This window comes from Manis javanica, chromosome 17, assembly GCF_040802235.1.
Source record: "Manis javanica isolate MJ-LG chromosome 17, MJ_LKY, whole genome shotgun sequence".
NCBI classification, from domain to species: domain Eukaryota; kingdom Metazoa; phylum Chordata; class Mammalia; order Pholidota; family Manidae; genus Manis; species Manis javanica.
This window is the reverse complement of record NC_133172.1, coordinates 14,261,180-14,283,164: the sequence shown is the minus strand read 5'-3', so window position 1 is coordinate 14,283,164 and position 21,985 is coordinate 14,261,180. Positions and strand designations below refer to the sequence as shown.

The 21,985-nt window shown below is 56.1% G+C and overlaps 2 protein-coding genes and 1 non-coding gene across 4 annotated transcripts; 2 read left to right on the top strand and 1 right to left on the bottom strand.

Moving 5' to 3' along the window:
* Positions 1 to 4,349: 4,349 nt before the first annotated feature.
* On the top strand, positions 4,350 to 6,986 carry ZFP36 (ZFP36 ring finger protein). Its single transcript, XM_017656403.3, has 2 exons — positions 4,350 to 4,559; positions 5,380 to 6,986. The coding sequence occupies exons 1-2, from the start codon at positions 4,536 to 4,538 to the stop codon at positions 6,319 to 6,321; spliced, it is 966 nt and encodes a 321-aa protein (XP_017511892.1). The 5' UTR covers positions 4,350 to 4,535; the 3' UTR covers positions 6,322 to 6,986.
* A 2,859-nt stretch (positions 6,987 to 9,845) lies between these two features.
* Positions 9,846 to 9,938, bottom strand: TRNAI-UAU (transfer RNA isoleucine (anticodon UAU)). The gene is given in 2 exon segments: positions 9,846 to 9,881; positions 9,901 to 9,938. It is a non-coding gene; the product is annotated as a tRNA-Ile (tRNA).
* A 331-nt stretch (positions 9,939 to 10,269) lies between these two features.
* PLEKHG2 (pleckstrin homology and RhoGEF domain containing G2) lies at positions 10,270 to 20,150 on the top strand. Of its 2 annotated transcripts, none has more exons than XM_037021665.2 (19): positions 10,270 to 11,101; positions 11,760 to 11,889; positions 12,676 to 12,944; positions 13,024 to 13,124; positions 13,861 to 13,927; positions 14,029 to 14,075; positions 14,320 to 14,470; positions 14,797 to 14,934; positions 15,079 to 15,279; positions 15,712 to 15,804; positions 15,894 to 15,980; positions 16,354 to 16,387; positions 16,479 to 16,580; positions 16,694 to 16,741; positions 16,820 to 16,858; positions 17,038 to 17,054; positions 17,264 to 17,440; positions 17,537 to 18,458; positions 18,537 to 20,150. In XM_037021665.2, exons 2-19 carry the CDS (start codon positions 11,781 to 11,783, stop codon positions 20,000 to 20,002), a joined length of 4,068 nt encoding a protein of 1,355 aa, XP_036877560.2. In that variant the 5' UTR covers positions 10,270 to 11,101; positions 11,760 to 11,780; the 3' UTR covers positions 20,003 to 20,150. The 2 variants fall into 2 exon arrangements, with proteins under 2 accessions (XP_036877560.2, XP_017511893.3); XM_017656404.3 differs by having other exon boundaries at positions 12,673 to 12,944.
* The last annotated feature ends 1,835 nt before the right edge of the window (positions 20,151 to 21,985 follow it).

Genomic DNA, 21,985 nt, shown 5'->3' with positions numbered 1-21,985 from the left:
CAATTATCTGTGTGCAATCAAAAGTACACTCCTTCCACAAAAAAGCCCACTGGCTTCTAGTCTGGGAGCACATGCCATATACTGGTGGAGATACACCAGACCATGGACACACACACCCAGGGGACTGAGGTACTGCTAGCCCTGAGGTGAAGTCAACATCACACACATATGGAGGCCTAACATCCCAGTAGCTGTAATTCAGAGTCCAGTGGTGCCGAAAACCATGTCCAGGGAGATGACCAAGATGTGGGCAATGGCTTAGTGGATGCACAGTTCAACAAAGGAGAGCACCAGGAAGCAGAATTCATTCAGCAGGTATTTTTCAGCTTTTCGTGTAGGCCAAGCCCTGTATAGTGTGAACCAAAGATCCCAGCCTTCTTGGAACTGATACTCCAGTGAGAGTTAATTGTGGTAAAGCACAGTAGTTCCAAGAAGAAAAAGCAGAGAAATGAGATCAAAAGTGGAGAGAGGTAATAACAAAAATGTATGATACTTAGGAATAAATCTTAGCACAAATGCAAGATTTATATATGGAAAAACAAAGTTTGAAAACTTAGGTTGGGTAGTGGTTCGTGGGTATTCACTATTATGACCTATAATAGATGTTACATGTATAATTTGTTAAATGACAAGGGTTCTTTTTTTTTTTTAATAGTCTAAAAATCCTTGATAGGTCCTGAAGAAGAGTGAAAAGTCATATGGACATTTGAGGAAAGCATTCCAGGGAGAAAGAATGGCAAGTGCAAAGGCCCTGAGGCAGGAATGTGCTCATTTGTCTGGAACAAGGTGGAAGACTGAACCACAGTGCAAGGGCAGAGTTAAGAGAAGTACAGGTCATTGTCATGGAAGACCTTGATAGAGGTTTTTACTAGATAACTAGTCCCAGAGGGAGATTGTACAGCCTGGGACACAACTGTACACTGCAGTGAAGGGAGTATGTGAGATGCACTGGCACACAGGGCACAATATACCACTGGGACACAGGCACATGACATCCCTCCCCCCCAGCAGAGAAGAGCAGAGCCCACAAACTACAGAACAGTGCATGACAGTGCCGCAAACTACAGGAACAACCCAAGCATGTGAACGTACAACCCTTCTAACCACCACCTACCATGCAATCTCTCCCTATTGCAGACTTTGCCCATCACAGGCTGACTCAGCCCAACATTATCAAAAGCTGCTGTGGCTGGGGAAAGGTAAGGCTTCTCAGGTGTGATTGTGTTGTGTCTGCTTTGCACACGGAGGTGGCTCAAGGTAGCAGTGAATGCACCAGCTCTCTTCCACATCATACACACTAGATGTCACGAACCAAAGGTCACGAGTTTCATTGCCTTGTGACTGGGTTACAGTGGAACAACATCCAGATGCTGGTCTCCCATGTTCTCAGTGACACCCCCATATAAGGACAGACATATGGGCACACTATGTACGCACTGAGCTATAGGGGCCTTATACACAGCCACAGCTGCCTGCACTCTCACAGATGCTTATACATTGCTTCCAAGATGTGAGGGCACAGTTATGCCCTCCCTCACAGCACCTTTGAGGGCTTAACACACGCTTCCTCCAGAAAACAGGTATGTAAATCACACGTTCTCATGAATGCCACCTCCAAGACAGTTTAAGTACACTGGGCTCACCCACAGGGGTAAAGTACAGTCAATCACAAAGGCACAGGCGGTTTCACACGTTTATTCATACAGCCTTGCCAGGAGGTACTGTAAATACGCAGACCTCACACAGGAAACTGGGCACATCCGTGCCCAACATCTACTTTCCCAACGCCATGCCAACCACACCAGGCCCCTCACACCCAGTCACTCCAGGGCACACAACTTCGCACCTGCGGTGCACCCACGCTTCACACAACATCCTACACACACGGCTTGGCCCGCGCAGTAGGGCGCACCCCCGGCTCACCCGGCGGCCGCTCCCGCCCAGGCGGTCGCCAGGCGCGCACACGGCCCAGACACACGTGCCGCGAGTACGATCCCCGGCTCGCCCGCGCACTCGCACCGGCTCTCACACCCCCGCGTTTCCCGTCCTCGCCTGTTTTTCTGGAAACTCTACTCTCCGTCCCCCTCCCCCTCGGCCGGAAGTGCTCGCTGTATTTTTAGCCGCTCTGGTTTCCGCCCTTCCCCCCCTCCCCCTGCCGCTCAGAACAGGCCCCCCTGCTCCCCGCGGGGGACCCCGGCCATCCCCTTCCCCACCGTCATTCCAGAGGGGATTCCCAGCCGCCGTGGGGGCCACGGATTTTCCCGCTGGCTACGTGGGGAGCGGGGAGGAGTCCCGCCCTGAACTTCCTCCCAGCCTGGGACGCCCGAGGCCGGGAAGGGGTAGGAGGGGGATGGGAGCCAGACTCCTAAATCGAAGGGAGAAGAGCGCTGGGGACTCGATGCCAGCGTTTGAGACAAGATGGCTGGGGGCCCCGACTCCTGGGTCCGATGTAGGACGGGCTGGAAACCCGGTCGCCTGGGTCTGAGCGAGTTAGTGGCTAGGAGACTCGGACCCCTAGATAAAACGAGCAAAGAGGGGCCGAGACCCGGGCTCCTGATTCCCACCCGTCTGTGTTTCGGTGGGTGGTCGGTCCTGCCCGGCGCAGAGCCCTTCTCCAGCCTTTCCTAGCGTCGCCCAATCCCAAGTGGCCTGGCTGTCAGGCCGATGACTCAGCAGATGGGAGAGGGGAGGGGGTCGGCCTGACTCAGGGATGGGAAATGCTCCCTGTCTCCGCGAAATCGAAACTAGAATTCCCTCCTTCAGGATCGTGGTCAGAGTCGAGCGGGACTCCGGAGATCCAGGGTGTCCCCCCCACCTTCCGATTTCCCGCCGCCTTAGCCCCACTAGCAACACAGGGATTTGGAACCCAGCCAAGAGGCGAGTGCCAGGTACCGCCCCTTTCCCCCTTTTCCCGTTGTCCTCGAGGCTCTGTTTACAGGCGACAGAAGCCCTAGTTACAAGAGAGGAACCCGGGCGTCCGGGCCGAGCCTCCTCGTCACGGCTTCCAGGAAGCCCCCTTCCCCCGCCTCTTGCGGGTGAGTCACGGGCAAGCGAGAGGCTGCAACCGTGCCAGAGCCGCCCGCAGCCGCCCCAACTCACGGGACTGGCCGGGAAGGCCCCTCGGCCCCAGAAAGCGCCGCACCAGGGATTCCCCCATGCTGTTCGACAAGGAAAGTCGGCATCCCTGGCAGAATCTTCCCATCTCAGGACAAGCTGGCAGTAGCAGGCTGCAAGAATGAACCTTCCGCCATTGTAACTGTACTCGGTGACAATGATGTCTACCCCCATATTTGCACTCAGGGCAGCCAGCTCCCAAGACCCCCTTAAATGATAACTTTTCTTCCCAGATCTTAGACGTTTTACTCAGAGCAACCTCTTAACAATAAAAGACTTACCAGTGTGCGGACTGATCCCCGCAAATTATTAGTTCTTTCAAGGCACACCCTTTATAAAAGACCCATCCGACCATCAGTTGGGGATGACCCATTTCTTCCATCTGAAAACACCTTTTCATCAAAGCAACCGTTCACCATGTTAAAAGATCTCCACCTTTCCAATCCTGAGCCTTTTAAGAGGGCAACACTCCTAACACAGTTTAAGGCCCTGGTATTAGGCTGCTGCCATTTACTAAACGGGTACTAGGAGAGTAACTTGGCCTGTTTTTTCCCGTGTGTGAAGTGGGCATAATAATACCCCTCGAGTTAATATATGTAAAGTACTTTAAATAGAACAGTGCTTAGCCCAAAGGAGGTGATCAGAAGTGCCATTATTTGCGTGAGCGTGAGAGGCTGCAGTGGCCCTGGAATTGGGAAAAGAGGCCCCTTTCCAGCGTCTTGAGGTATCTGGGACCCCATCTCCCGCAAGCGGGAACCGGGGAGGGCAGTGTTGGTCTCTGGATCTGTGCTGTTTGGGAGCAAGACCAAGCCAGGAAGGCAGGTCTCAGCAGAGAATTTCCCACCAGGCCTGTCTCTGTCCCGTCTTTTCTGCCTCCCCACCTCCCCGCCTCTCCGTCTCTCCCTCTCTATGTTCCCAGTGTGTGTGTGTCTTTCTGTATGTTCTTCTCTTTGGGTCTTTCTATTTCTCTCTCTGCGTCTTTCCCTGCGCGAGTGCGTCTGTCTCACGCGCACGCCCTCTCGGCCTCTGACCATTGTCAATTCCCTCGGGATGCCAGCACCCTGCTCCCGACCCCCGACCCGTCCGGATTCCGTTCTCTGCGCCTGAGTCTACAGCCTTAAAAACTAGGCCGACACCCCCCAGCTCCACATACACCCAGCCAGGTCACGGCACCCCGCGGGCAGGGATCAGGCGAGTCCCGGGCGTGAGGCCGGGAGGAAAGGAACCCATCCAGGACTGGGCGGGCCTTGATGGGGGCCCGTGTCCGGGAAGCGCCTATTCTGGCCCCGCCCACTTAGAGACCGCCCTGGCCCCGCCCCCTCAAGCTCTATAAAAGCACCGGCTCGGCCAACCAACCGCAGCCTGAATTCAGCGCTCCCATCTTCGGCCGGGTTTTCAGTCGATCGGCCGTCCCCGCCGCCATGGATCTCACTGCCATCTACGAGGTAAGCCCCCACAGAGCGGCACCCCGGGTCCGCGTGCCTGACTCCCTTCCTAAACTAGGGCTCTCTAGCGCCGCAAACTCCAGTCCGGGACCTCTGGCTCCCTTTTCTAACTGGAGCTCTTTAGCGCCGTGCACTCGGCCCAGGGTCCCTACCTCCCTTTCTCACATCACTGTGATTCTCTGGAGGTGAAACGGTGCTTGCAACTTTTGGGTCTCGGCCCAAATATGAGTAGGGTGGCTTTTCGAAATGGAAAGCTGGAGGACTTGTCTCAGACTAGGCTGTGGGGAGGCGGAAATGGCCCCACACCTGGCTTACCCTCCTAGTAGTTGCGAGGGCGCGGTTTTGCGCGGAGGCGTTTCTGGGGCTGGAGTCTGGCGGTGAGGGCAAGCCGACTTCTGTCTCTACTCCCTGACCTGGAGGACTCCGGAAACTCTAAATCCGACGAGATAACCAACGCTTGGGTTAACGTTGCCTGTTGGTCCAGTTGTGAAACTGGAGAAAACCCGATGCACGGGGTCAGATTCCAAGATACCCAAAGATTCAAGATCAGAGAGGATAGTGATGTGCCTAGATTTTAGGGTTCCCTCTTGATCAGCCGGGAGAGCCGGCATTCCTGGGTCTCGGGATAGGCTTCAGTAGAGAATAAATTTGGAACCTCCAAATCGGGATGCCTGCAATCCAGAAACCCATGATTTTCTGTGGGCAGGTGGGGTTCAGGCCCGGAACCTACAAACCGGACTGGCAAGCTCTTAGGTGCCCTGCAGCCGGGGCGGGGCGTCACACTTTATTTTCGGTGTCTTAACAATCCCAATTCCCGCAGAGCCTCCTGTCGCTGAGCCCTGACCTGTCATCCGACCACGGAGACACTGAGTCCAGCCCAGGCTGGGCCTCCTCCGGACTCTGGAGCCTCAGCTCATCTGACTCCAGCCCAGCTCGCCTGCCTGGCCGATCCACTAGCCTGGTGGAGGGTCGCAGCTGCGGCTGGGTGCCCCCACCCCCTGGATTCGCACCCCTGGCTCCCCGCCCGGGCCCTGAGTTGTCGCCCTCACCCACTTCACCTACTGCGACCCCCACCACCTCATCCCGTTACAAGACTGAGCTATGTCGGACCTTCTCAGAGAGCGGCCGCTGCCGCTATGGGGCCAAGTGCCAGTTCGCCCATGGCCTGGGCGAGCTGCGCCAAGCTAGTCGCCACCCCAAGTACAAAACGGAACTCTGCCACAAGTTCTACCTCCAGGGCCGCTGCCCCTACGGATCGCGCTGCCACTTCATTCACAACCCTAGTGAGGACCAGGCTGCCCCGGGCCACCCCCATGTCCTGCGCCAGAGCATCAGCTTCTCAGGCCTGCCCTCTGGCCGCCGAACCTCACCACCACCAGCAGGCCTGGCAGGCCCTTCCCTGTCCTCCTGCTCCTTCTCGCCCTCCAACTCCCCACCACCACCACCTGGGGATCTTCCACTTTCACCCTCTGCCTTCTCTGCTGCCCCTGGGACTCCTGTGGCCCGAAGGGACCCCACCCCAGCCTGCTGCCCTTCCTGCCGAAGGGCCACCCCCAGCAGCCTCTGGGGGCCCGTGGGTGGCCTGGCTCGGAGCCCTTCTGCACACTCCCTGGGATCTGATCCCGATGAATATGCCAGCAGCGGCAGCAGCCTGGGGGGATCTGACTCACCTGTCTTCGAGGCCGGGGTTTTTGGGCCACCCCAACCACCTGCAGTCCCCCGGCGACTCCCCATCTTCAATCGCATCTCCGTTTCTGAGTGACTGCCCAGTACTGATCAGCTGGATCTCAAGGGGGGCCATTTCTCTTGTACTTGGCTCCGTAGGGAACTGGAGGACGCTTAAACAGCTTCCTCTGCACTTTTGAAAATGCATTAACCCACTCCCCTGACCTCCCGCTGGGGCAGGTCCCCAGTGTTCGAGAGAGCTCGGTGTTTATGGTGTTGGGGGAAGAAGTCTTTTTCTGGGGTCCTTTAAAAAAATGTAGCAAATTTGAGGGAGGCAGTGAAACCTTTCCCCACTTTTCCCCTGCCCAATGCTGTGAATAATAGGCCCCCACTGCCCCCCACCCCAAGTTTTCCTAGACCCTGAGGTTCCAGTGTCTGGTGGTGACTGGAGCCCCCCCCACCCCCCCCAGGGGGATCCTGGTGCTCAAATTCCCTCCAAAAGCAAGTAGCCAAAGCTGTTGCCGCCCCACCCTCAGCCATTGGGGCCCTTTATTTATGACGACTTTTATTTATTCTAATAGATTTTATAGTATTTATATATATTGGGTCGTCTGCTTCCCTTGTATTTTTCTTCATCCCTTTTGTAATATTGGAAACGTTGGAATGTTATAAGTATACTATAATATATTATAAGTAATATATATTAAAAGTTTATTTTTGTGTTTTTTTGGAATTTTTAAATAAAAAATCTGTAAACTGGAATCCCGGTTTTACTGAGGTGTGCAAGCAGTAAGATGAGTGACGGGGCGGCGGGATGTGTGGCCTTTTTTTAAGAAGCTGAGTCGGCGACACCTTTTCCAAATCTCCCCACCCTCGAGCCATCTGCGGAGCTTACCTGGCAGGAAGTGACGTCACCTGGCCCGGCCTCGCACCTGAGAGGGCGGGGCCAGGTGAGGTCATCCGTTTGGAACCTGGAGAGCCGGTTCCTGTGCGGGGGTGGGGCGCGGGCGCTCGTCGGGTCCGGCTCCCTGACCCCGCTCTCGGCCAGGCGGGGACGAGATGTTTCCGTCCCCACGGGGCTGAGGGAAGAGGGCGGAGCTGGGTGGAGAGGACGGAATGTGCCGGGGCGCGAGCCCAGGGTGGGCGGGGATGGTCGGAGGAGGCCTCGCCCGGAAGCTGGGCGTCCTGGAATCCCTGAACGCAGCGATCCAGGACAGGAGGGTCTGGGGAGTCAAGACTTGCCGAATTTGGAAGAAGCATTTTTACAGCCCCGGAATTCTAGAATTTCAACATGCTTGGGATCTGAGTCTCGTGGCGACCTGGGAGTCTAGACCCTCGGTGTCTCAGGAAGCTGAGGGATCATACAACGTAACCTCCTGGTTTCCCAGGGCCCCAGAAGCTCGGAGTTGCCGAGTCCTGGCCTGTCCGATTCGACAATTCGGGACTGCGGGATCTCGGCATTTGCGAGGCTGGGAAGCTCGAGGTCTGGAGCTCCAGGCGGGGTCGAGGGCAGGGCTGATCCGCCAGGCCAGTGTGTGTGGGTCGCGGCCGCGTCCGGGCGGGGCCCGCCCCGGGAGAGCTGTGTCCTCCGCACCATACAAGGCAAGAGGCAGCGGGAACCTCCCTGCGGCGAAGCAGGCGGCCAGCGCCCGGAAGCCGCCTCGCGTCAGCGCCTGCGCCCGCCCCCCTTCCGCCGCGGCCTCCCCTCCCAAGCACCTCCCCTCGCGTCTTCCCCCTCCCCCAACTTCCCTCTCCACTCCCCGCCGCACCCTTCGTACTCTTCTCAGTTCCTCTTTTTACCGTCCTGTGCCGTCCTTCCACTCCATCTAACTTCTCCCCAGTACGCCTCTCCCTATCCCCCTTCTAATATTTCTTCTCTCCAGCCCCCCAGCCCTCTCTTATCTTCCAGTTCTCCCTCCTCCCCATTCTCCCTCCCTGCCCTTTCCCTCATTGTACCCTAGGTTCCACCTCCCTCCCCCAACCCACTTTCTCCTGCGAGTGTTGGGTTCCCCCCCCCCAGCCCCTCACCTCCTGGCCTTAGCCCCCGCCCCTCTCTCCTCCCGCCTCCCTGCCCTCGCTCTCCACTTTGACCCTGTTCTCTTGCCCACTGGTAGGCCTTCACCTTTGATCTCGTTCAGGAAATTAGCCGCCCCCCCCCTCCACCTTGTGAGAAAGGGCTCCATATGTATAAGAGAGTTGGAAAAGAGACAGGAATGCAGACCCAAGGACATTGGGGAAGCGGAGAACAAGATCAAGTCTGCAAAAACGTTTACAGACACTGAAAGAACGAAAATCAAGACATCACTGATCCCTTGGAAAAAGCAGATTTTCTGTCCCCTCTAAAAAAAAAAATCTTCATTTGAGAAAATGGCACCTAGCACCAGCTACCAGTGCCAAATAACCTGAGAGTCCCCTTGACTCCTCTCTTCAAACCCACGCCCCAGTCCAACAGCAATCCTGTCTGATTCACCCTCCTGCCTCCTCCTCCTGACCCTACCCTTGTCCTGTCCTGAACCATCATAAAAGCCCCTCCTGGTCTCCTGGTTCAGAGCCCAGCCCTTACTTTCTCCCTACTCCCCAACTAGACAACTAAAGGGACTCATGACACTTCAGTCAAAGCAAAGTCCTAAGTCCTCACCAACCCTGCACCGCAGGGCTCTCATCTTTGGTGTCTCTTAGCTCACGGCTTTCTAATTGCTCCAATACTTGAGCCACTGGGCTTTTACATTGACTGTTCCCTCTGCCTGAAACACTCACTCCTCCAGGTATCCCCATGGCTCACTCCCCTGCTTCAGGTCCCTGCTCAAATGTCTCCTGGGTGAAATGGTTCCTATTAGTGTAACCTACACCCCGCCTTTGACCCCCTGATACTTCCCACCTTGCTTTACTTTTTCCATGACATTTATCACGACCTTATATATTAAATGTACTCATTTCTTAACATTTATAGCAATCTGCCTCCATCACTAGAATTTCAACCAGGGGCATGGACTTCGTCTTATTCACTGCTGTATCACTCATGTCTAAATCCTTAACGGGCCGGTCACAGAGTGGATATTTAATATTTGTTGGGGAAAAAAATCAATTTGGGAACGGGGAGGGTAAGAGTTAAAAACTTCGAGACACAAGAAAAAAGTGAACAACGATGAGATGATGTTACCTAAACTTACTGTGGTAACCACTGAACAGCTTACACATATATCAAATCATTATGTTGTACACCTTAGACTAATCCAAATATTATATGGCAATTATATCTCATTGAAACTGGGGGGAAAAAATCCAAGACAGAAAGATGGAGGCAGTGCCCTATTCATACACAGCTTGCGGAGGACCCACAGCCTGACACATCTACAGAATTAAACTGAGATTTGGAGACCTAGTTAAATGCCCAGGCATCTAAGAGGTGATACCACCCTCTGGCGGCCAGGATGGAAGTGGTACTTCCCCACAATATAGAACATTCCCTAGCCGACAGTTGCCAGTCGCAGGAGTTTTCCCTTACATTTTTCCCTTCGGAAAATTCTGAAGATTGAAGTTCATTCCTCTAAGTGATGGAGATGTTTTGGTTGGTTTATGAAATACATAAATTTACAAAAGCTGATACAAGAAAATCAAAATTGCTCCAGGTGAGGATCGAACTCACAACCTCGGCATTGCTTCGCCTGCACTGTCGTATAAGTACCGCGCGCTAACCGATTGCGCCACTGGAGCGTTGGCCGCACCCTCTTGTGGCGGTATCTTTCAATCATTTGTAGCCACTTGGCCTCGCTAGACAGCCCTCCCGTGTACTGCATATGCAAATAAGAATCTTTGGGTTGGTCAATAGGAGAAAGCGCATTACCACTCTGAATTCTCACGCCTCGAAAGCCTTTGCTGTAAAAGGGAAAAGTCCGCGAGGCATTCAGAATGTAGGGGTGTAGCTTGCCTGGGACTCGCCTTCATGAATATTCAGCACCACCCGGGAGGTGTGGTCTTAACCCTTCCCTGACAGGCCGGCCGGAAGGCGGCCCCTCCCCCCTGCGGGCGGGAACAGGATATGGGCCCGTGCGGTTGGGGGGAGGGGAAGCCCCAGGCTCCCGCCCCCCACCTCACAGCTGGGACCGGACTCTCCCGCCATAGATGTGGCGCCACCACGGCCCGAGCCTGGTATCACCCATTCCGGAGTCTGAGGGGTCCAGAGTTGCAGACTCCGGCGTCCCGAGTCTCTGAACCGCGCGTCCTGAGAGACCCCGCAGCTCAGACTCCCACATCCAAGCTAAAGGACCCCAAAATCCAAGTGCCCAGCGCCCCCTTCTGGAGGAGCAGGGAGTCCGGGACAGCAGCCGAGCTTCCAGCACCCGGTTTTGAGGAATTTAGGATCCTAGACCGGAGTTTCCCTCCAGGGCTTCCCAGAAGTTCAAGCACAAGACTCCCGGGGTTAGAGGAACTTGGGATATGGACTCCTAGCGCTCCAACCGGTCTGTTTTGGGCTGATGGGCCCACTACTTCGAGAGGACCCAGAAATTTGAGACCCCCCTGCGCTCCCTCCTGGAGGTGTTTTAATCCCGGCTTTTAGAGGTAGGGGAACTCGGGAATCCGGGCCCCTCACGGCGCTACCTAGAAGACTCGGGAATTTGGGTCGCCAGCAGCCCCACCTGAGACTCAAAGAGTCGAGGCTCCCAGCATCCTTCCCACTTAGAGGACCTAGAAAGTCGGACCGCTGCACCCCATTCTCCGAGAGACTCGGGATTCTGGTTCCCGCAGCCTGAGAGCCCGAAGTTTACGCCCCTGACTTGCAGAGACCCAGGAGTCTTGGTTCTGTGCCTCCCCAGGGACCGTGCCAGGGTCGGATAGGAACCAAGCTCCTCGGTTCGGGACTGGAGACTCCCCGGGAGGTGAGGGGAAGGCGAGGGGCCCCGACGAGTTGGGGGAGGGGGCGGCGCCGCTGCAGCTGAACAATGAGGGGGCGTGCCGGCGGGGGGCGAGCGGAGGCGTCGGCGGGAGTTGGGGGCTGGAGAGGTGTGGTAGGAACCCGACTGCGGCGGTGAGGACTGGGAGAGGATCGCTGAGGGATTGGCGGGAGAGGGGGTTGGAAGGCTGCGGGCCAGCGCCCCAACTGGCAGCCCTCGGCGGGGGAGGGAGCCGTCTTCTGGACCCTGGCATCCGGTTCCCCTGCCTCCTCCGCCTTCCCCTGGGACCCCGCGGCCTCCCGCCCACGGCTTTTCCCAGCCCTGCCCCTCGCCCTCGGCTCCAGCCGGAGGCCAAACGTTCCCAGGATCCCTGAGCCTCCGGCCCAAGGCAGACCAGGCTCATAGCTTCGGAGACTCTTTTGCTTTCTTCACTGTTCTTTGTCTCAACCTTTCCATCTTTTTCTGTTATTTCCCCTCGTCCTTCTTTTTCCATCACTTTGCCTTGGTCTGCCCAACTAATTTATTCCCTGGGTCCCCTCCATGTTTTAGACCACACCCCTAATTCTCAGCCCCAAGTCTGTGATTGTGGACCGCTGGGAAGCCTACAGGGGTCCTGATATCCAAGAAGGGGGTCTTTCTGCAGAAGCCATTGAGCTACTCAGCCATGCCCGAGGGAGCCCGTGGACTGAGTCCGTCCAAACGCAGCCCTAGCCTTGGCCGTGGACGCAGAGGTGACGTGTGTGACTGTGCAGCTGTGTGTGAGACTCGCACAGGTGAGTGTGCAAGTGAGGGGCGTAGCCTACAGGACATTGATTCATTCAAGACACTGCAGCCCTCTGTGGCTTGCCCAGCAATGCTGGCGGCAACAGGGTGACCAATATAGCTCCCACTCTGCCCTCACAGAGCTCTAAATCTGGTGGGGTAGAGGGACAAGTACCCAGATGGTGACAGTCCAGCGGGTAAACCCAGGATAGAGTGGTCAGGGGACTGTGCGAGCCCAGTCTGGGCAGTCAGGGGAGGCTTCCTGGAGGTGGTGACATCCAAACTGAGAATTGAAAGATTTGGAGGAATGAATTGTGAAAGGCAAGAAAGAGTATTCCACACAGAAAGTATGTGCAAAGGCCCAGAGGTCAGAGGAGGCTGCTTATTGCGGTGACTCAAAGTGTGGTTGAGGTCTAGAATATAAGAGGTAGTGTGGCTATTGGAAGAGAGCAGCCTGGAAAGGTCTGGTCTCTGATGGTCACTTTGCCCAGGGCCCTTTGAATCTGTGGAGTTTGGGCTTCATCCTGTGATGAAGGGATTGTATTTGTGGGAGTAACAAGGTCAGGCAAATTAATAAAGGTCTCCCAGGCTGACATATAGAGGTTGATTAGAGGGGTGGAGGCCAGAGGCCCAGCAAGAACCCTGATGGGAGAGGATAGGACTGGACAGAGGCAGCGCAGTAGGGAGAGAAGGGAGCTGGTGGCAAAGATGTTCACCAGGTGTGTGTGGTTGTGGGGGCTGACAGCACTCACTCAAATGGGGAGACCCCCTGACCTTCTGCTCCATACCCCCAGCAGTACCCACAACTCCTGCCATGGCCTCCCCTCGAGGTTCTGGGAGCTCCACATCCCTGAGTACAGTGGGCTCGGAGGGGGACCCAGCCCCTGGGCCCACCCCAGCTTGCTCAGCCTCCAGGCCAGAGCCTCTTCCAGGGCCCCCCATTCGCCTGCATCTGTCACCCGTGGGGACTCCAGGTTCAGCAAAACCCTCGAGGCTGGAGCGTGTGGCCCGTGAGATTGTGGAGACAGAGCGGGCCTATGTCCGGGACCTTCGCAGCATTGTGGAGGTGAGGTGGACAGGCACACGAGCACTGTGGGGACCCAGGCCAGCGCCTCTGCCACCCTAACCCCAGTCATCCCCCACAGGACTACTTGGGCCCTCTGCTGGATGGCGGGGTCCTGGGGCTGAGCACGGAGCAGGTGGGCACACTGTTTGCCAACATCGAGGACATCTACGAGTTCAGCAGGTCAGGGATGGGTGGGATGGGCAGGGGCACTAGTTGGTAGGGTGTGGGAGGTGGGCTATGTCCTAACCAAACCTTGGAGCCCCATGGTGCCCTGTCGAGGCTGGTACATGGGGTGTTGTGACACTAGGCAGGATCATTATGAGGAGTGAGGACCCAGAGTAGTGGAGGAGTGAGGTGGACAGGAGCTGGAGGACCCAGATGAGGTCCAAATAGCAGGACAGGCCTGGGCATCCGGATGGGTCTAACTGTCAGGTCTGGGGAATACAAGGTTCATGGTGGGCCTGAAGATCATGACAGTGTGAGCATCTGTGTGACCAGCTTGTCCACAGTCCCAGACAAACCAGGATGGCTGGCCACTCAGGGAAGGGGACGCTAAGGTCCAACCATGACACCTCTGAGTGTCATGATAAGGTCTTAAGATTACTGCGGGGGATCAGAGAGTCATGTCAAGATCCCAGAATCGCGACAGATCTTGAGGTCATCACAGTTCTGAGGGTCATGACATGAGGCTCCAGGCTCATGCCACCTGACAAGATGTCAGGCTGAGTAACGGGACGCTGTCCAAGGACAGTGTGAGCAGCTTGCGATCTCCCATGTAGCCATCAGAGGGCCCTTCCTTTGGACGTGACATCCCCTTGAGAAAGCCTGGCAGCCACCAAGCCCCCAGCCTCACGGAGTCCCCTGTGGTGGGGGCCGTGCGGGCAGGGCAGGGCCTTACCCTGGCTCTCCCCCACAGCGAGCTGCTGGAGGACCTGGAGGGCAGGAGCAGCGCAGGGGGCATTGCTGAGTGCTTCGTGCAGAGGGTGAGTCGGGGGGCAAGGGCTCCCCCCACTGTGGGCTGGACTGGAGGGGGGTCATGGGGAGTCAGGACCTGAGGCCTCCCTGACTCCCATGTCACCTGCAGAGCGAGGATTTTGACATCTACACGTTGTACTGCATGAACTACCCAAGGTGAGGGGCGAGGAGCCCCTGCTGTGCCCCAGGCCATGCCCACAAGCCGATGTGCCAAGCACCCTCCCTCCACCCTGCCCCATCCAGCTCCAACCCCTGCCAGACCGAGACAGTAACTAACCTGTCCCTAACCTGCCCCTGGCCTCTGCCAGCCCCTGACTGTTCCCAAACCCTGGCCACTCCCTGACCGCTCCCAGCTCAGCCTGCTGGAGCTGCCAGGCTCTGACCTGTGCTGTGCCCCCAGCTCCCTGGCCCTGCTCCGGGAGCTGTCGCTGTCTCCACCAGCAGCCCTGTGGCTGCAGGAGCGCCAGGCCCAGCTCCACCACTCCCTGCCCCTACAGAGCTTCCTGCTAAAACCTGTTCAGCGCATCCTCAAGTACCATCTGCTGCTGCAGGTCAGCTGTGGGCCCTGGGGGGGCTTCCTGGGGAGGCGCATTGACCACCTGGGGGTACATCTGGAGGGTGGGCCCAGGAAATGCTGGACGAGGCCTGGGGAGGCACCCAGTTCCTAGAAACTGGGACTGGGCTGAAGGTAGGGTCTTGATGGTCATGGGGACCGGCACGAGCTGATTGCATTTTCTCTCTGCTTGTTTGTCTCTTCATCTCTGGGTCTCCACCTCTGTCTCTACCTTTTTCTCTCTCTCTCTCTCTGTCTCCTGTCATGTCATTCGATTTCCTTTGTTTCTTTCCCCTCCCTGGGTGACTGGTGGCTGCCTGGCAGGAGCTAGGCAAGCACTGGGCAGAGGGCCCAGGCTCCGGGGGCCGGGGGATGGTGGAGGAGGCTATCGTGTCCATGACAGCCGTCGCCTGGTACATCAACGACATGAAACGCAAGCAGGAACATGCTGCTCGCCTCCAGGTGACCCCAGGAAGGCCTGTGGGGAGGGGATGGTCAGTGCTTCAGCAGCGGCCTTGGTGGGTGGGCTCAGACCGCATGGTCCTGTGCTAACCACCTGCTTGGTGTGTGTGCCCTGTACCCGGTGCACCTGGCGGGATCCGGCAGGAAGTGCAGCGGCGGCTAGGTGGCTGGACCGGCCCAGAGCTCAGTGCTTTCGGGGAGCTGGTGCTGGAGGGCGCTTTCCGAGGTGGCGGAGGGGGCGGCCCCCGACTTCGAGGTGGGGAGCGGCTGCTCTTTCTATTCTCACGGATGCTGCTCGTGGCCAAGCGCCGGGGGCCAGAATACACCTACAAGGGTCACATCTTTGTGAGTTCAGGGATGGGGCTGGGGTCATCCATACCCAAGGGGGTGGCTGGGGGTGGGGTCTGCAAGGAGGTATAACACCAGTTAAAAGGCCCACGTTTTATTGATTGGGGGTCAAGGACATGCAGGATGACAAAGTTTAATAAGGATGGGGGAGGCCAGCAAGTTGCAGAGGTGAGGAGGGGGAGAGTCTGTATTTGCCCACCAGTCAAGCGTCTTCATGGGGGTGCACATCTTGATCCACATGAGGGTGGGGAGGGGCTGGTGAAGGGAACAGAGCCCAGCCTGGTGGGGAGGGTCAACCAGGTCCAGGCGACCCGCCTACAACCTTATGGAGCACATTTTTTTAGGGGGAGGGACCAAATACACACACAGGAGACACATCACTGAGTCTAAGGACTCTGAGCTTGCTGCCCCTCTGCCCCCCTCACTCAGTGCTGCAACCTAAGTGTGAGCGAGAGTCCTCGAGACCCTCTAGGGTTCAAGGTGTCCGACGTGACCATTCCCAAGCACAGGCACTTGCTACAGGTGAGCACGGTGGCACTGGGTGGGAAGAGCTCCTCCTAGCTCCTAGAGCTCACACCTGGCTCCCAACTCTGCTCCCACCTCGCCCCCAGGCCAAGAACCAGGAAGAGAAGAGGCTGTGGATTCACTGTCTCCAGCGCCTATTCTTTGAGAACCACCCTGCCTCCATCCCTGCCAAGGTACAGCTCCTGCCGCAGCTGGGGACCCTGAGAGTGCTGGAGATACCCCCACCATCACCACTACCATAGTCCTAGAAGACCCCGAGTGCAGGGTGACTCTAAAAACATGACACTTAAATTGCAGAGGTAGGTTATCTGTGGTCAAATCCCAGCTCCCCCATATCCATGCTTTGTCACTTTGGTCAAGTTACCTGCTCTTTGGCCTCAGTTTCCTCACCTGGACGGATAATGGCACCGACCTCGTAGGGGTATAGTGAGGATTAATCATCACCTGTCATGTAAGGCGTGGGACACGTAGCCATGGTCATTAATGGGCCTATGACCTCGGCGCTCAGAGACCAGCCACCTCAATCCTCATCCTTATCTCTTTCAGGCAAAACAAGTTCTCCTTGAAAACAGTCTGCACTGTGAGTTGGGGCCTTAGGTTGGGAGGATGTGGGAGTAAAGGAATCATTTCCAAGAAAAAGTAGATTATTAGTCCTAAATCTCTCCCTGCAGGTGCTCCTAAAAGCAAGCATGTTGCAGAGCCCCTGACACCCCCACTTGGATCTCCCCGACCTCGAGATGCTAGAAGTTTCACTCCTGGACGACGAAACACAGGTAAAGGAGATGGAACCCTCCCCCACCACTCGTCTCCCTCCTGACCCAGGAATTGTGCACCGGGGAACCTGGAACCAGGTGCTAATGGGGGTTCTGCTCTACCTGTCCCCCAGCCCTGTCTCCAGGACAGACCGCTACCCGCCAAGGCCGCAGACAGTCTGGTGAGTACCCTCCACCTAAAAGTGAACCAGGGATTGGGGTGGGAGCTGGGTCCCAGCATCACTGTGTCCTCCCCCCAGAGCCAGCGAAGGACCGTTTTGTCATGTTTCCACAGGATGGTAAGTGACTGCCCCTGCCCAGCTTCATCCTTCCCTGTCTGTCTGTCTGTCTGTCTGTCTGTCTGTGTCTTTTCCCGTGGGATGCCCAGCATTGGGGGAGGAGGGGACAGCCCATCAGTTACAAGGAGGAACCCTTATCCCCATATCTCACACTTCTCTTTTTCATCTTTTCATCCCAGCTAAGCCTAGACTCACGGTAAGAAATATCCTGGGGCAGGGTTTGGGTACCCAGACTCCTGGAGGAGGAGGGAACTTGAGTTCCAATATCCTGGGTCTGCATAAGGCAGCTGGGGAGTGGATTCCACCATCCGAGGGAGGAGGGGACTGGGCCCGGACTCCTGGGCCTGGGGGAGGAAGGGGCTGAGGGCCCTTGACTCTTGCCATGCACCCTCTTTCCTTGCTCAGCATGCTGGCAGCGATGGGGAGCTCTATCCGTCCTTAGAGTCGGAACCACCAGTTCTAGCTTCTGGACCCTCTGAAGACCTGGAGGACACTGGACCCCCAACACTGGACCCCTCTGGGACCTCAATCACTGAAGAAATCCTGGAACTGCTGAGCCAAAGGGGCCTCCGGGAGCCAGGGGTGAGCGGGTGTCCCTTCACGGGGCTCTGCTTGGGCAGGTACAGATTGGGGGCCAAGGGGACCAACCCACCCGGATTCCTTTGGCCTCTCCCACAGTGCCCACCACAGCCATCCCCCCACGACATCCCCAAGTTCCCTGGAGACTCCCAGGTGACAGGTGACAGCGAAACCTTCACATTCCAAACCCAGCCAAGCCGGGACTCCTCAGAAGAGGAGGAAGAGGAAGAGCCGGAGATGGGTGACCGTGGGCCTTCCCCCCTCCACGTCCTAGAGGGGCTGGGAAGTTCCAGTGTGGCTGAAATTCCCGACGCTCCCAGCCTTACCAAAAATCCTAATGTATCCAAGCTCCCTAAGATTCCTGGCCTTTCTGAAATGCCTCAAATGCCCTGCCTTCCCAGCCTCTCTGACATTTCCAGTGTGTTTGAAATGCCCCGCCTCCCAGCCATACCTAGTGTCCCTGACGTTTCTGGTCTTTCCACTGCCTCCACCCTTCCCTGTGACTCCTGGCTCCAGAGACCTCTGCAGGAGCCAGAGGCTCTAGCCACCCGGAGAGAACTGTTCCCTGGAAGCAGTGCTGGAAAACTGGGAGAGCCCTCTTCAGGAAGTAGAACAGAGCAGGAGGCTGGTGAAGAAGGGGTATCATTCACAAATTTCCAGCCCCAGGATGTTAGGAATCAGGGATTCCCAGATGAGCTGGAATTCCGCTCTTGCTCAGAAATCCGGAGCGCCTGGCAGGCACTGGAGCAGGGGCAGCTGGCCCGGCCAGGTTTTCCAGAGCCATTGCTGATTCTGGAAGATTCAGATCTAGGTGGAAGCAGTGGGAGTGGGAAGGCAGGAACCCCAGGTTCAGAGAGGGCAGCATCCCGAGTGCGTGAGCTGGCACGGCTTTACAGTGAGCGGATCCAGCAGATGCAGCGCGCTGAGACCCGGGCATCGGCCAATGCCCCCCGTCGCCGGCCGCGGGCTCTGGCCCAGCCCCAGCTGTCCCCCTGCCTGCCTCAGGAGCAGGCCGAGCCAGGTGAGGTCCAGGGGTGTGGCCAGCAGAAGTGGTCTATGCTGGGACATCAGTCATGACTTGGTCTGTCTTTGCATACAGGACCCCTGCCTGCCTTTGGACATGTGCTGGTATGTGAGCTGGCCTTCCCACTCACCTGTGCCCAGGAATCTGTTCCCCTGGCTTCTGCTGCCCGGGTTCAAGCTGCCACACCTTTGTCTAAGCAAGGAGGCTGCCTGGATGGTCAAGGTTTAAATGTTTCAAATTTGCCTGAGCAAGATCCGCTGGGCATCCAGGTTCCAGCTGCTACCCCTTTGCCAGAGGAAGGAAACCTCTGGAATATCCAGATTCCAGTCAGCACACCTTTGCCCAAGCAGGAAGGCCCCCCAGAAATCCAGGTTCGAGCTGTTACAACTTTGCCTGATCAAGAAGGCCACCTGGAAATCCAAGTACCAGCTGCCACTCCTTTGCCTGAGCATAGTGGCCATGTGGATTTACAGGTCCCAACGACCACCTTTTTTCGTGAGCAAGGACATCACATGGACATCCAAGTACTGACCACCCCAGCTTTGCCCAAGCAGGAAAGTTGTTCTGATGTCATGGTTTCAGCCACCACTCCTGTGCCCAAGCAAGAAGGCCACCTAGACAGCCAGAGCCCAGCCAAAACCCCATTGATTAAGCCCAGCAGTTCCGGGAATGTTCAGTTCTCAGCCACTGTCTGTGGACAAGCTACCAGCCCTTTGCTTCTACGCAGAAGCAGCCTGGACCATCAGATCCTAGCCAGCACCCTACTGCCCTTGCAACATGACCTCCCAGATGTGGAGGTTCTGGGTACCTCACCTTTGGCGCAGCCACAAGGCCACACAGCCAGCCAGGTCCCCACCCTCCCACCTTCACCCAGGCAGAGAGGTCCCCCAGACATCCAGGGTGCACCTGCTGCACCTTGGCTTCGGGAGCAAAGCCTCACAGACCTCCAGGTCCAAAAACTTCCACCTTTGTTGGAGCAGAAGAGCCTCACAAACATCTGTGTTCCAGCTGCTGCACCTCTGCCTGAGCCAGGAGGCTCTCGGGACATGCAAGGCCTGTTGCCCACCCCAGGTCAGACCACCGTGGTTTTGTCCAAACCAGGCCACTCGGTCTCTCACGTTGCCAGGTTAGAGTCTTCAGACTTGACCCCACCCCAGAGTCCCCCTCCCCCAACCCGCCACCTCCTGGGCCCCAACGCAGCTGCTCTCTCAAGATACCTGGCAGCCTCATACATCAGCCAGAGCCTAGCTCGGCGGCAAGGGTCTGGGCGCGAGTCACTCTCAGCCTCCCAGGGCCCTTGGTCTTCCTCTGCCCCCACATCCCGGGCACCTTCACCACCGCCCCAACCCCCACTCCCACCATCCCCAGCCAGGAGACTCAGCTACGCCACCACAGTCAACATCCACGTCAGTGGTGGGGGACGGCTGCGGCCTGCCAAGGCCCAGGTCAGGTTGAACCACCCTGCTCTCTTGGCCCCCACCCAGGACTCTGGGGGCCTCCGCAGGGCCCAGGGGGCCCCCGATGCCCCTTTTCACACATGAGCCAGGATGTTGGGCTTCTTGAAAAGCAAGATTTCAATCAGATGCCACAGACCCTTAGAACTTCAGTTGGAAGTCCAGACACTGAACACAGGTCTAAAAATTGCTGCAGCTTCCCAGCTCCTGGGAAACTGATTGGGTAAATGGTCTTTATTACTTACCTTGATTAACTCAACAGGGATGGGGAAGGGAATTTATTAATATTTTGTTAATTAATATGAAATTATGTATGTCTTTCCTTTCTGAAGGCAGTGTGTGTGGAGGTAATGGAAAAGTATGACACAGCACAAATCAGTGATTCCGAAAATTTGGGGAATCTCAAACTTCTTTGAGAATTGCTAGAAACTGGACCCAGTACAGTTCTGGTGTATGATTTCAGAGGGTTTATGAACTGCTTGAAGCCCACCCAGGAAAGCCAATTTAAGCTTTGTTCCAAGTAGGCCCCTAGAGATGCATTCCGTTAGTAATCTATCCAGGTCATGTGTCCCACTGTCATCCAGTCATCTCATCGCTCAGCTCTCCATCTATCCATCCAGCTGTTTCCATCTCTCTCTTCCTCTATCTTCCAGTCGTCATCCCTCCATTATGCCTTGCTTTATTCAACCATCCATCATCCTACCCCCTGCTAGATAACATCCATTCCTGTCACTCTTCATCCATTATCCCACCTGTCTTCTCCAGCCAACCCTCTGTATTCACCTGTCTGTCCCTCCGTATTTCCTTCTCCACTCAGCCATCTTCTCATCCGTCATGCCAACCATCCATCCAACCATCGTAACATCTCTCTATCCTCCATCCAACTCTGTAATTGGGATTCTTTGGGCCTTGGTACTACAAAATTTCAAAGACAGTTCTGTGCTAACAGCAGAGTGGATCAGATTCGCGGTTCTGGGAAAAGTTCCACAGCTGTCTTATTTCTCTTGGCAGCCACTCCCCATCCTCATGAGTATTCCAGTTCTGTGCCCACCCCCACACATTGAGATCCCCTTGCTCCCCTTTCCAATTTGGGACCGCTGTGGTGCTTCTGTGTACCCCCACCTCCAAAAAAACTCAGGTTGTAAAGACAAAGGCTTTTATGTTAGGATCGTTCTGCCCCCTCCCAGCAGTGGTATGCCCAGTGAGAAGCATATTTTAAATAGTTTCTTTGGTAATATTAGCATCTTTCATTGAACACTTAACTTCTTGTGTAACACACCTTATTTGATCTTCCCTGGAATTGTCTTAGGCACCAGTGTCATGGCTGAGTTCAAGTCCTGACTTTCTTACTTGGTGTGTAACCTCCCTGTGAGCATGGTTTCCTCATCTGTACAAAGACAACAGTACCAGCCTTGTGGGATCATTGTAGATCCAACGAGTGTATCCTCACTTACAGTTGTGCTTGAGCCTCTGACTCACTGGGCCATTGTTCAAATCAGATCCCCAAGGATCTTGTGCCAACCTGTGGAATCAGAACCTCCAGGGCAGGAGCCCAAGAATCTGAAGTTTAAACAGCCCAGTAACACAAAAAAGTGACATTGACTACTAACTGCATACCACGGGCATTAGTCACTTGGTGTGATCGCATTCACTTTTGAGGCCTTACAACATTCCTAAAAGGCAAGGATGGTTTTAATCCCCCCTTTAGAGATGAGGAAACTGAGACACAGAGTAAAGGACTCTCCAGTCATACTGTTAGGAAGGGCAGAGCTGGGTCTCAAATCCACAGCCTTGCTGGAGTCTGTATTCTTGTCTGAGGGCTTATCCTGGGCCAGGCACTGTTCTTACCCCCAGAAGCCCCTACCCCACCTGCAGGAGGCTTGCAGCCTGACACTCCAGGGGCCCTAGGCAATTGAGAATTAGCTGAGTAAGGTAGCCAGAAAAAGACCTAGCTTTTCTGTAAATGTGAGCTGCTGGCTCCTATTCAGTTATTGAATGGTCACAGTGCCATACACCAGGACCTGGACCTGCTCCACGGCAGCCTCCCCAAGGTCAGGACCGAGGCTGGTG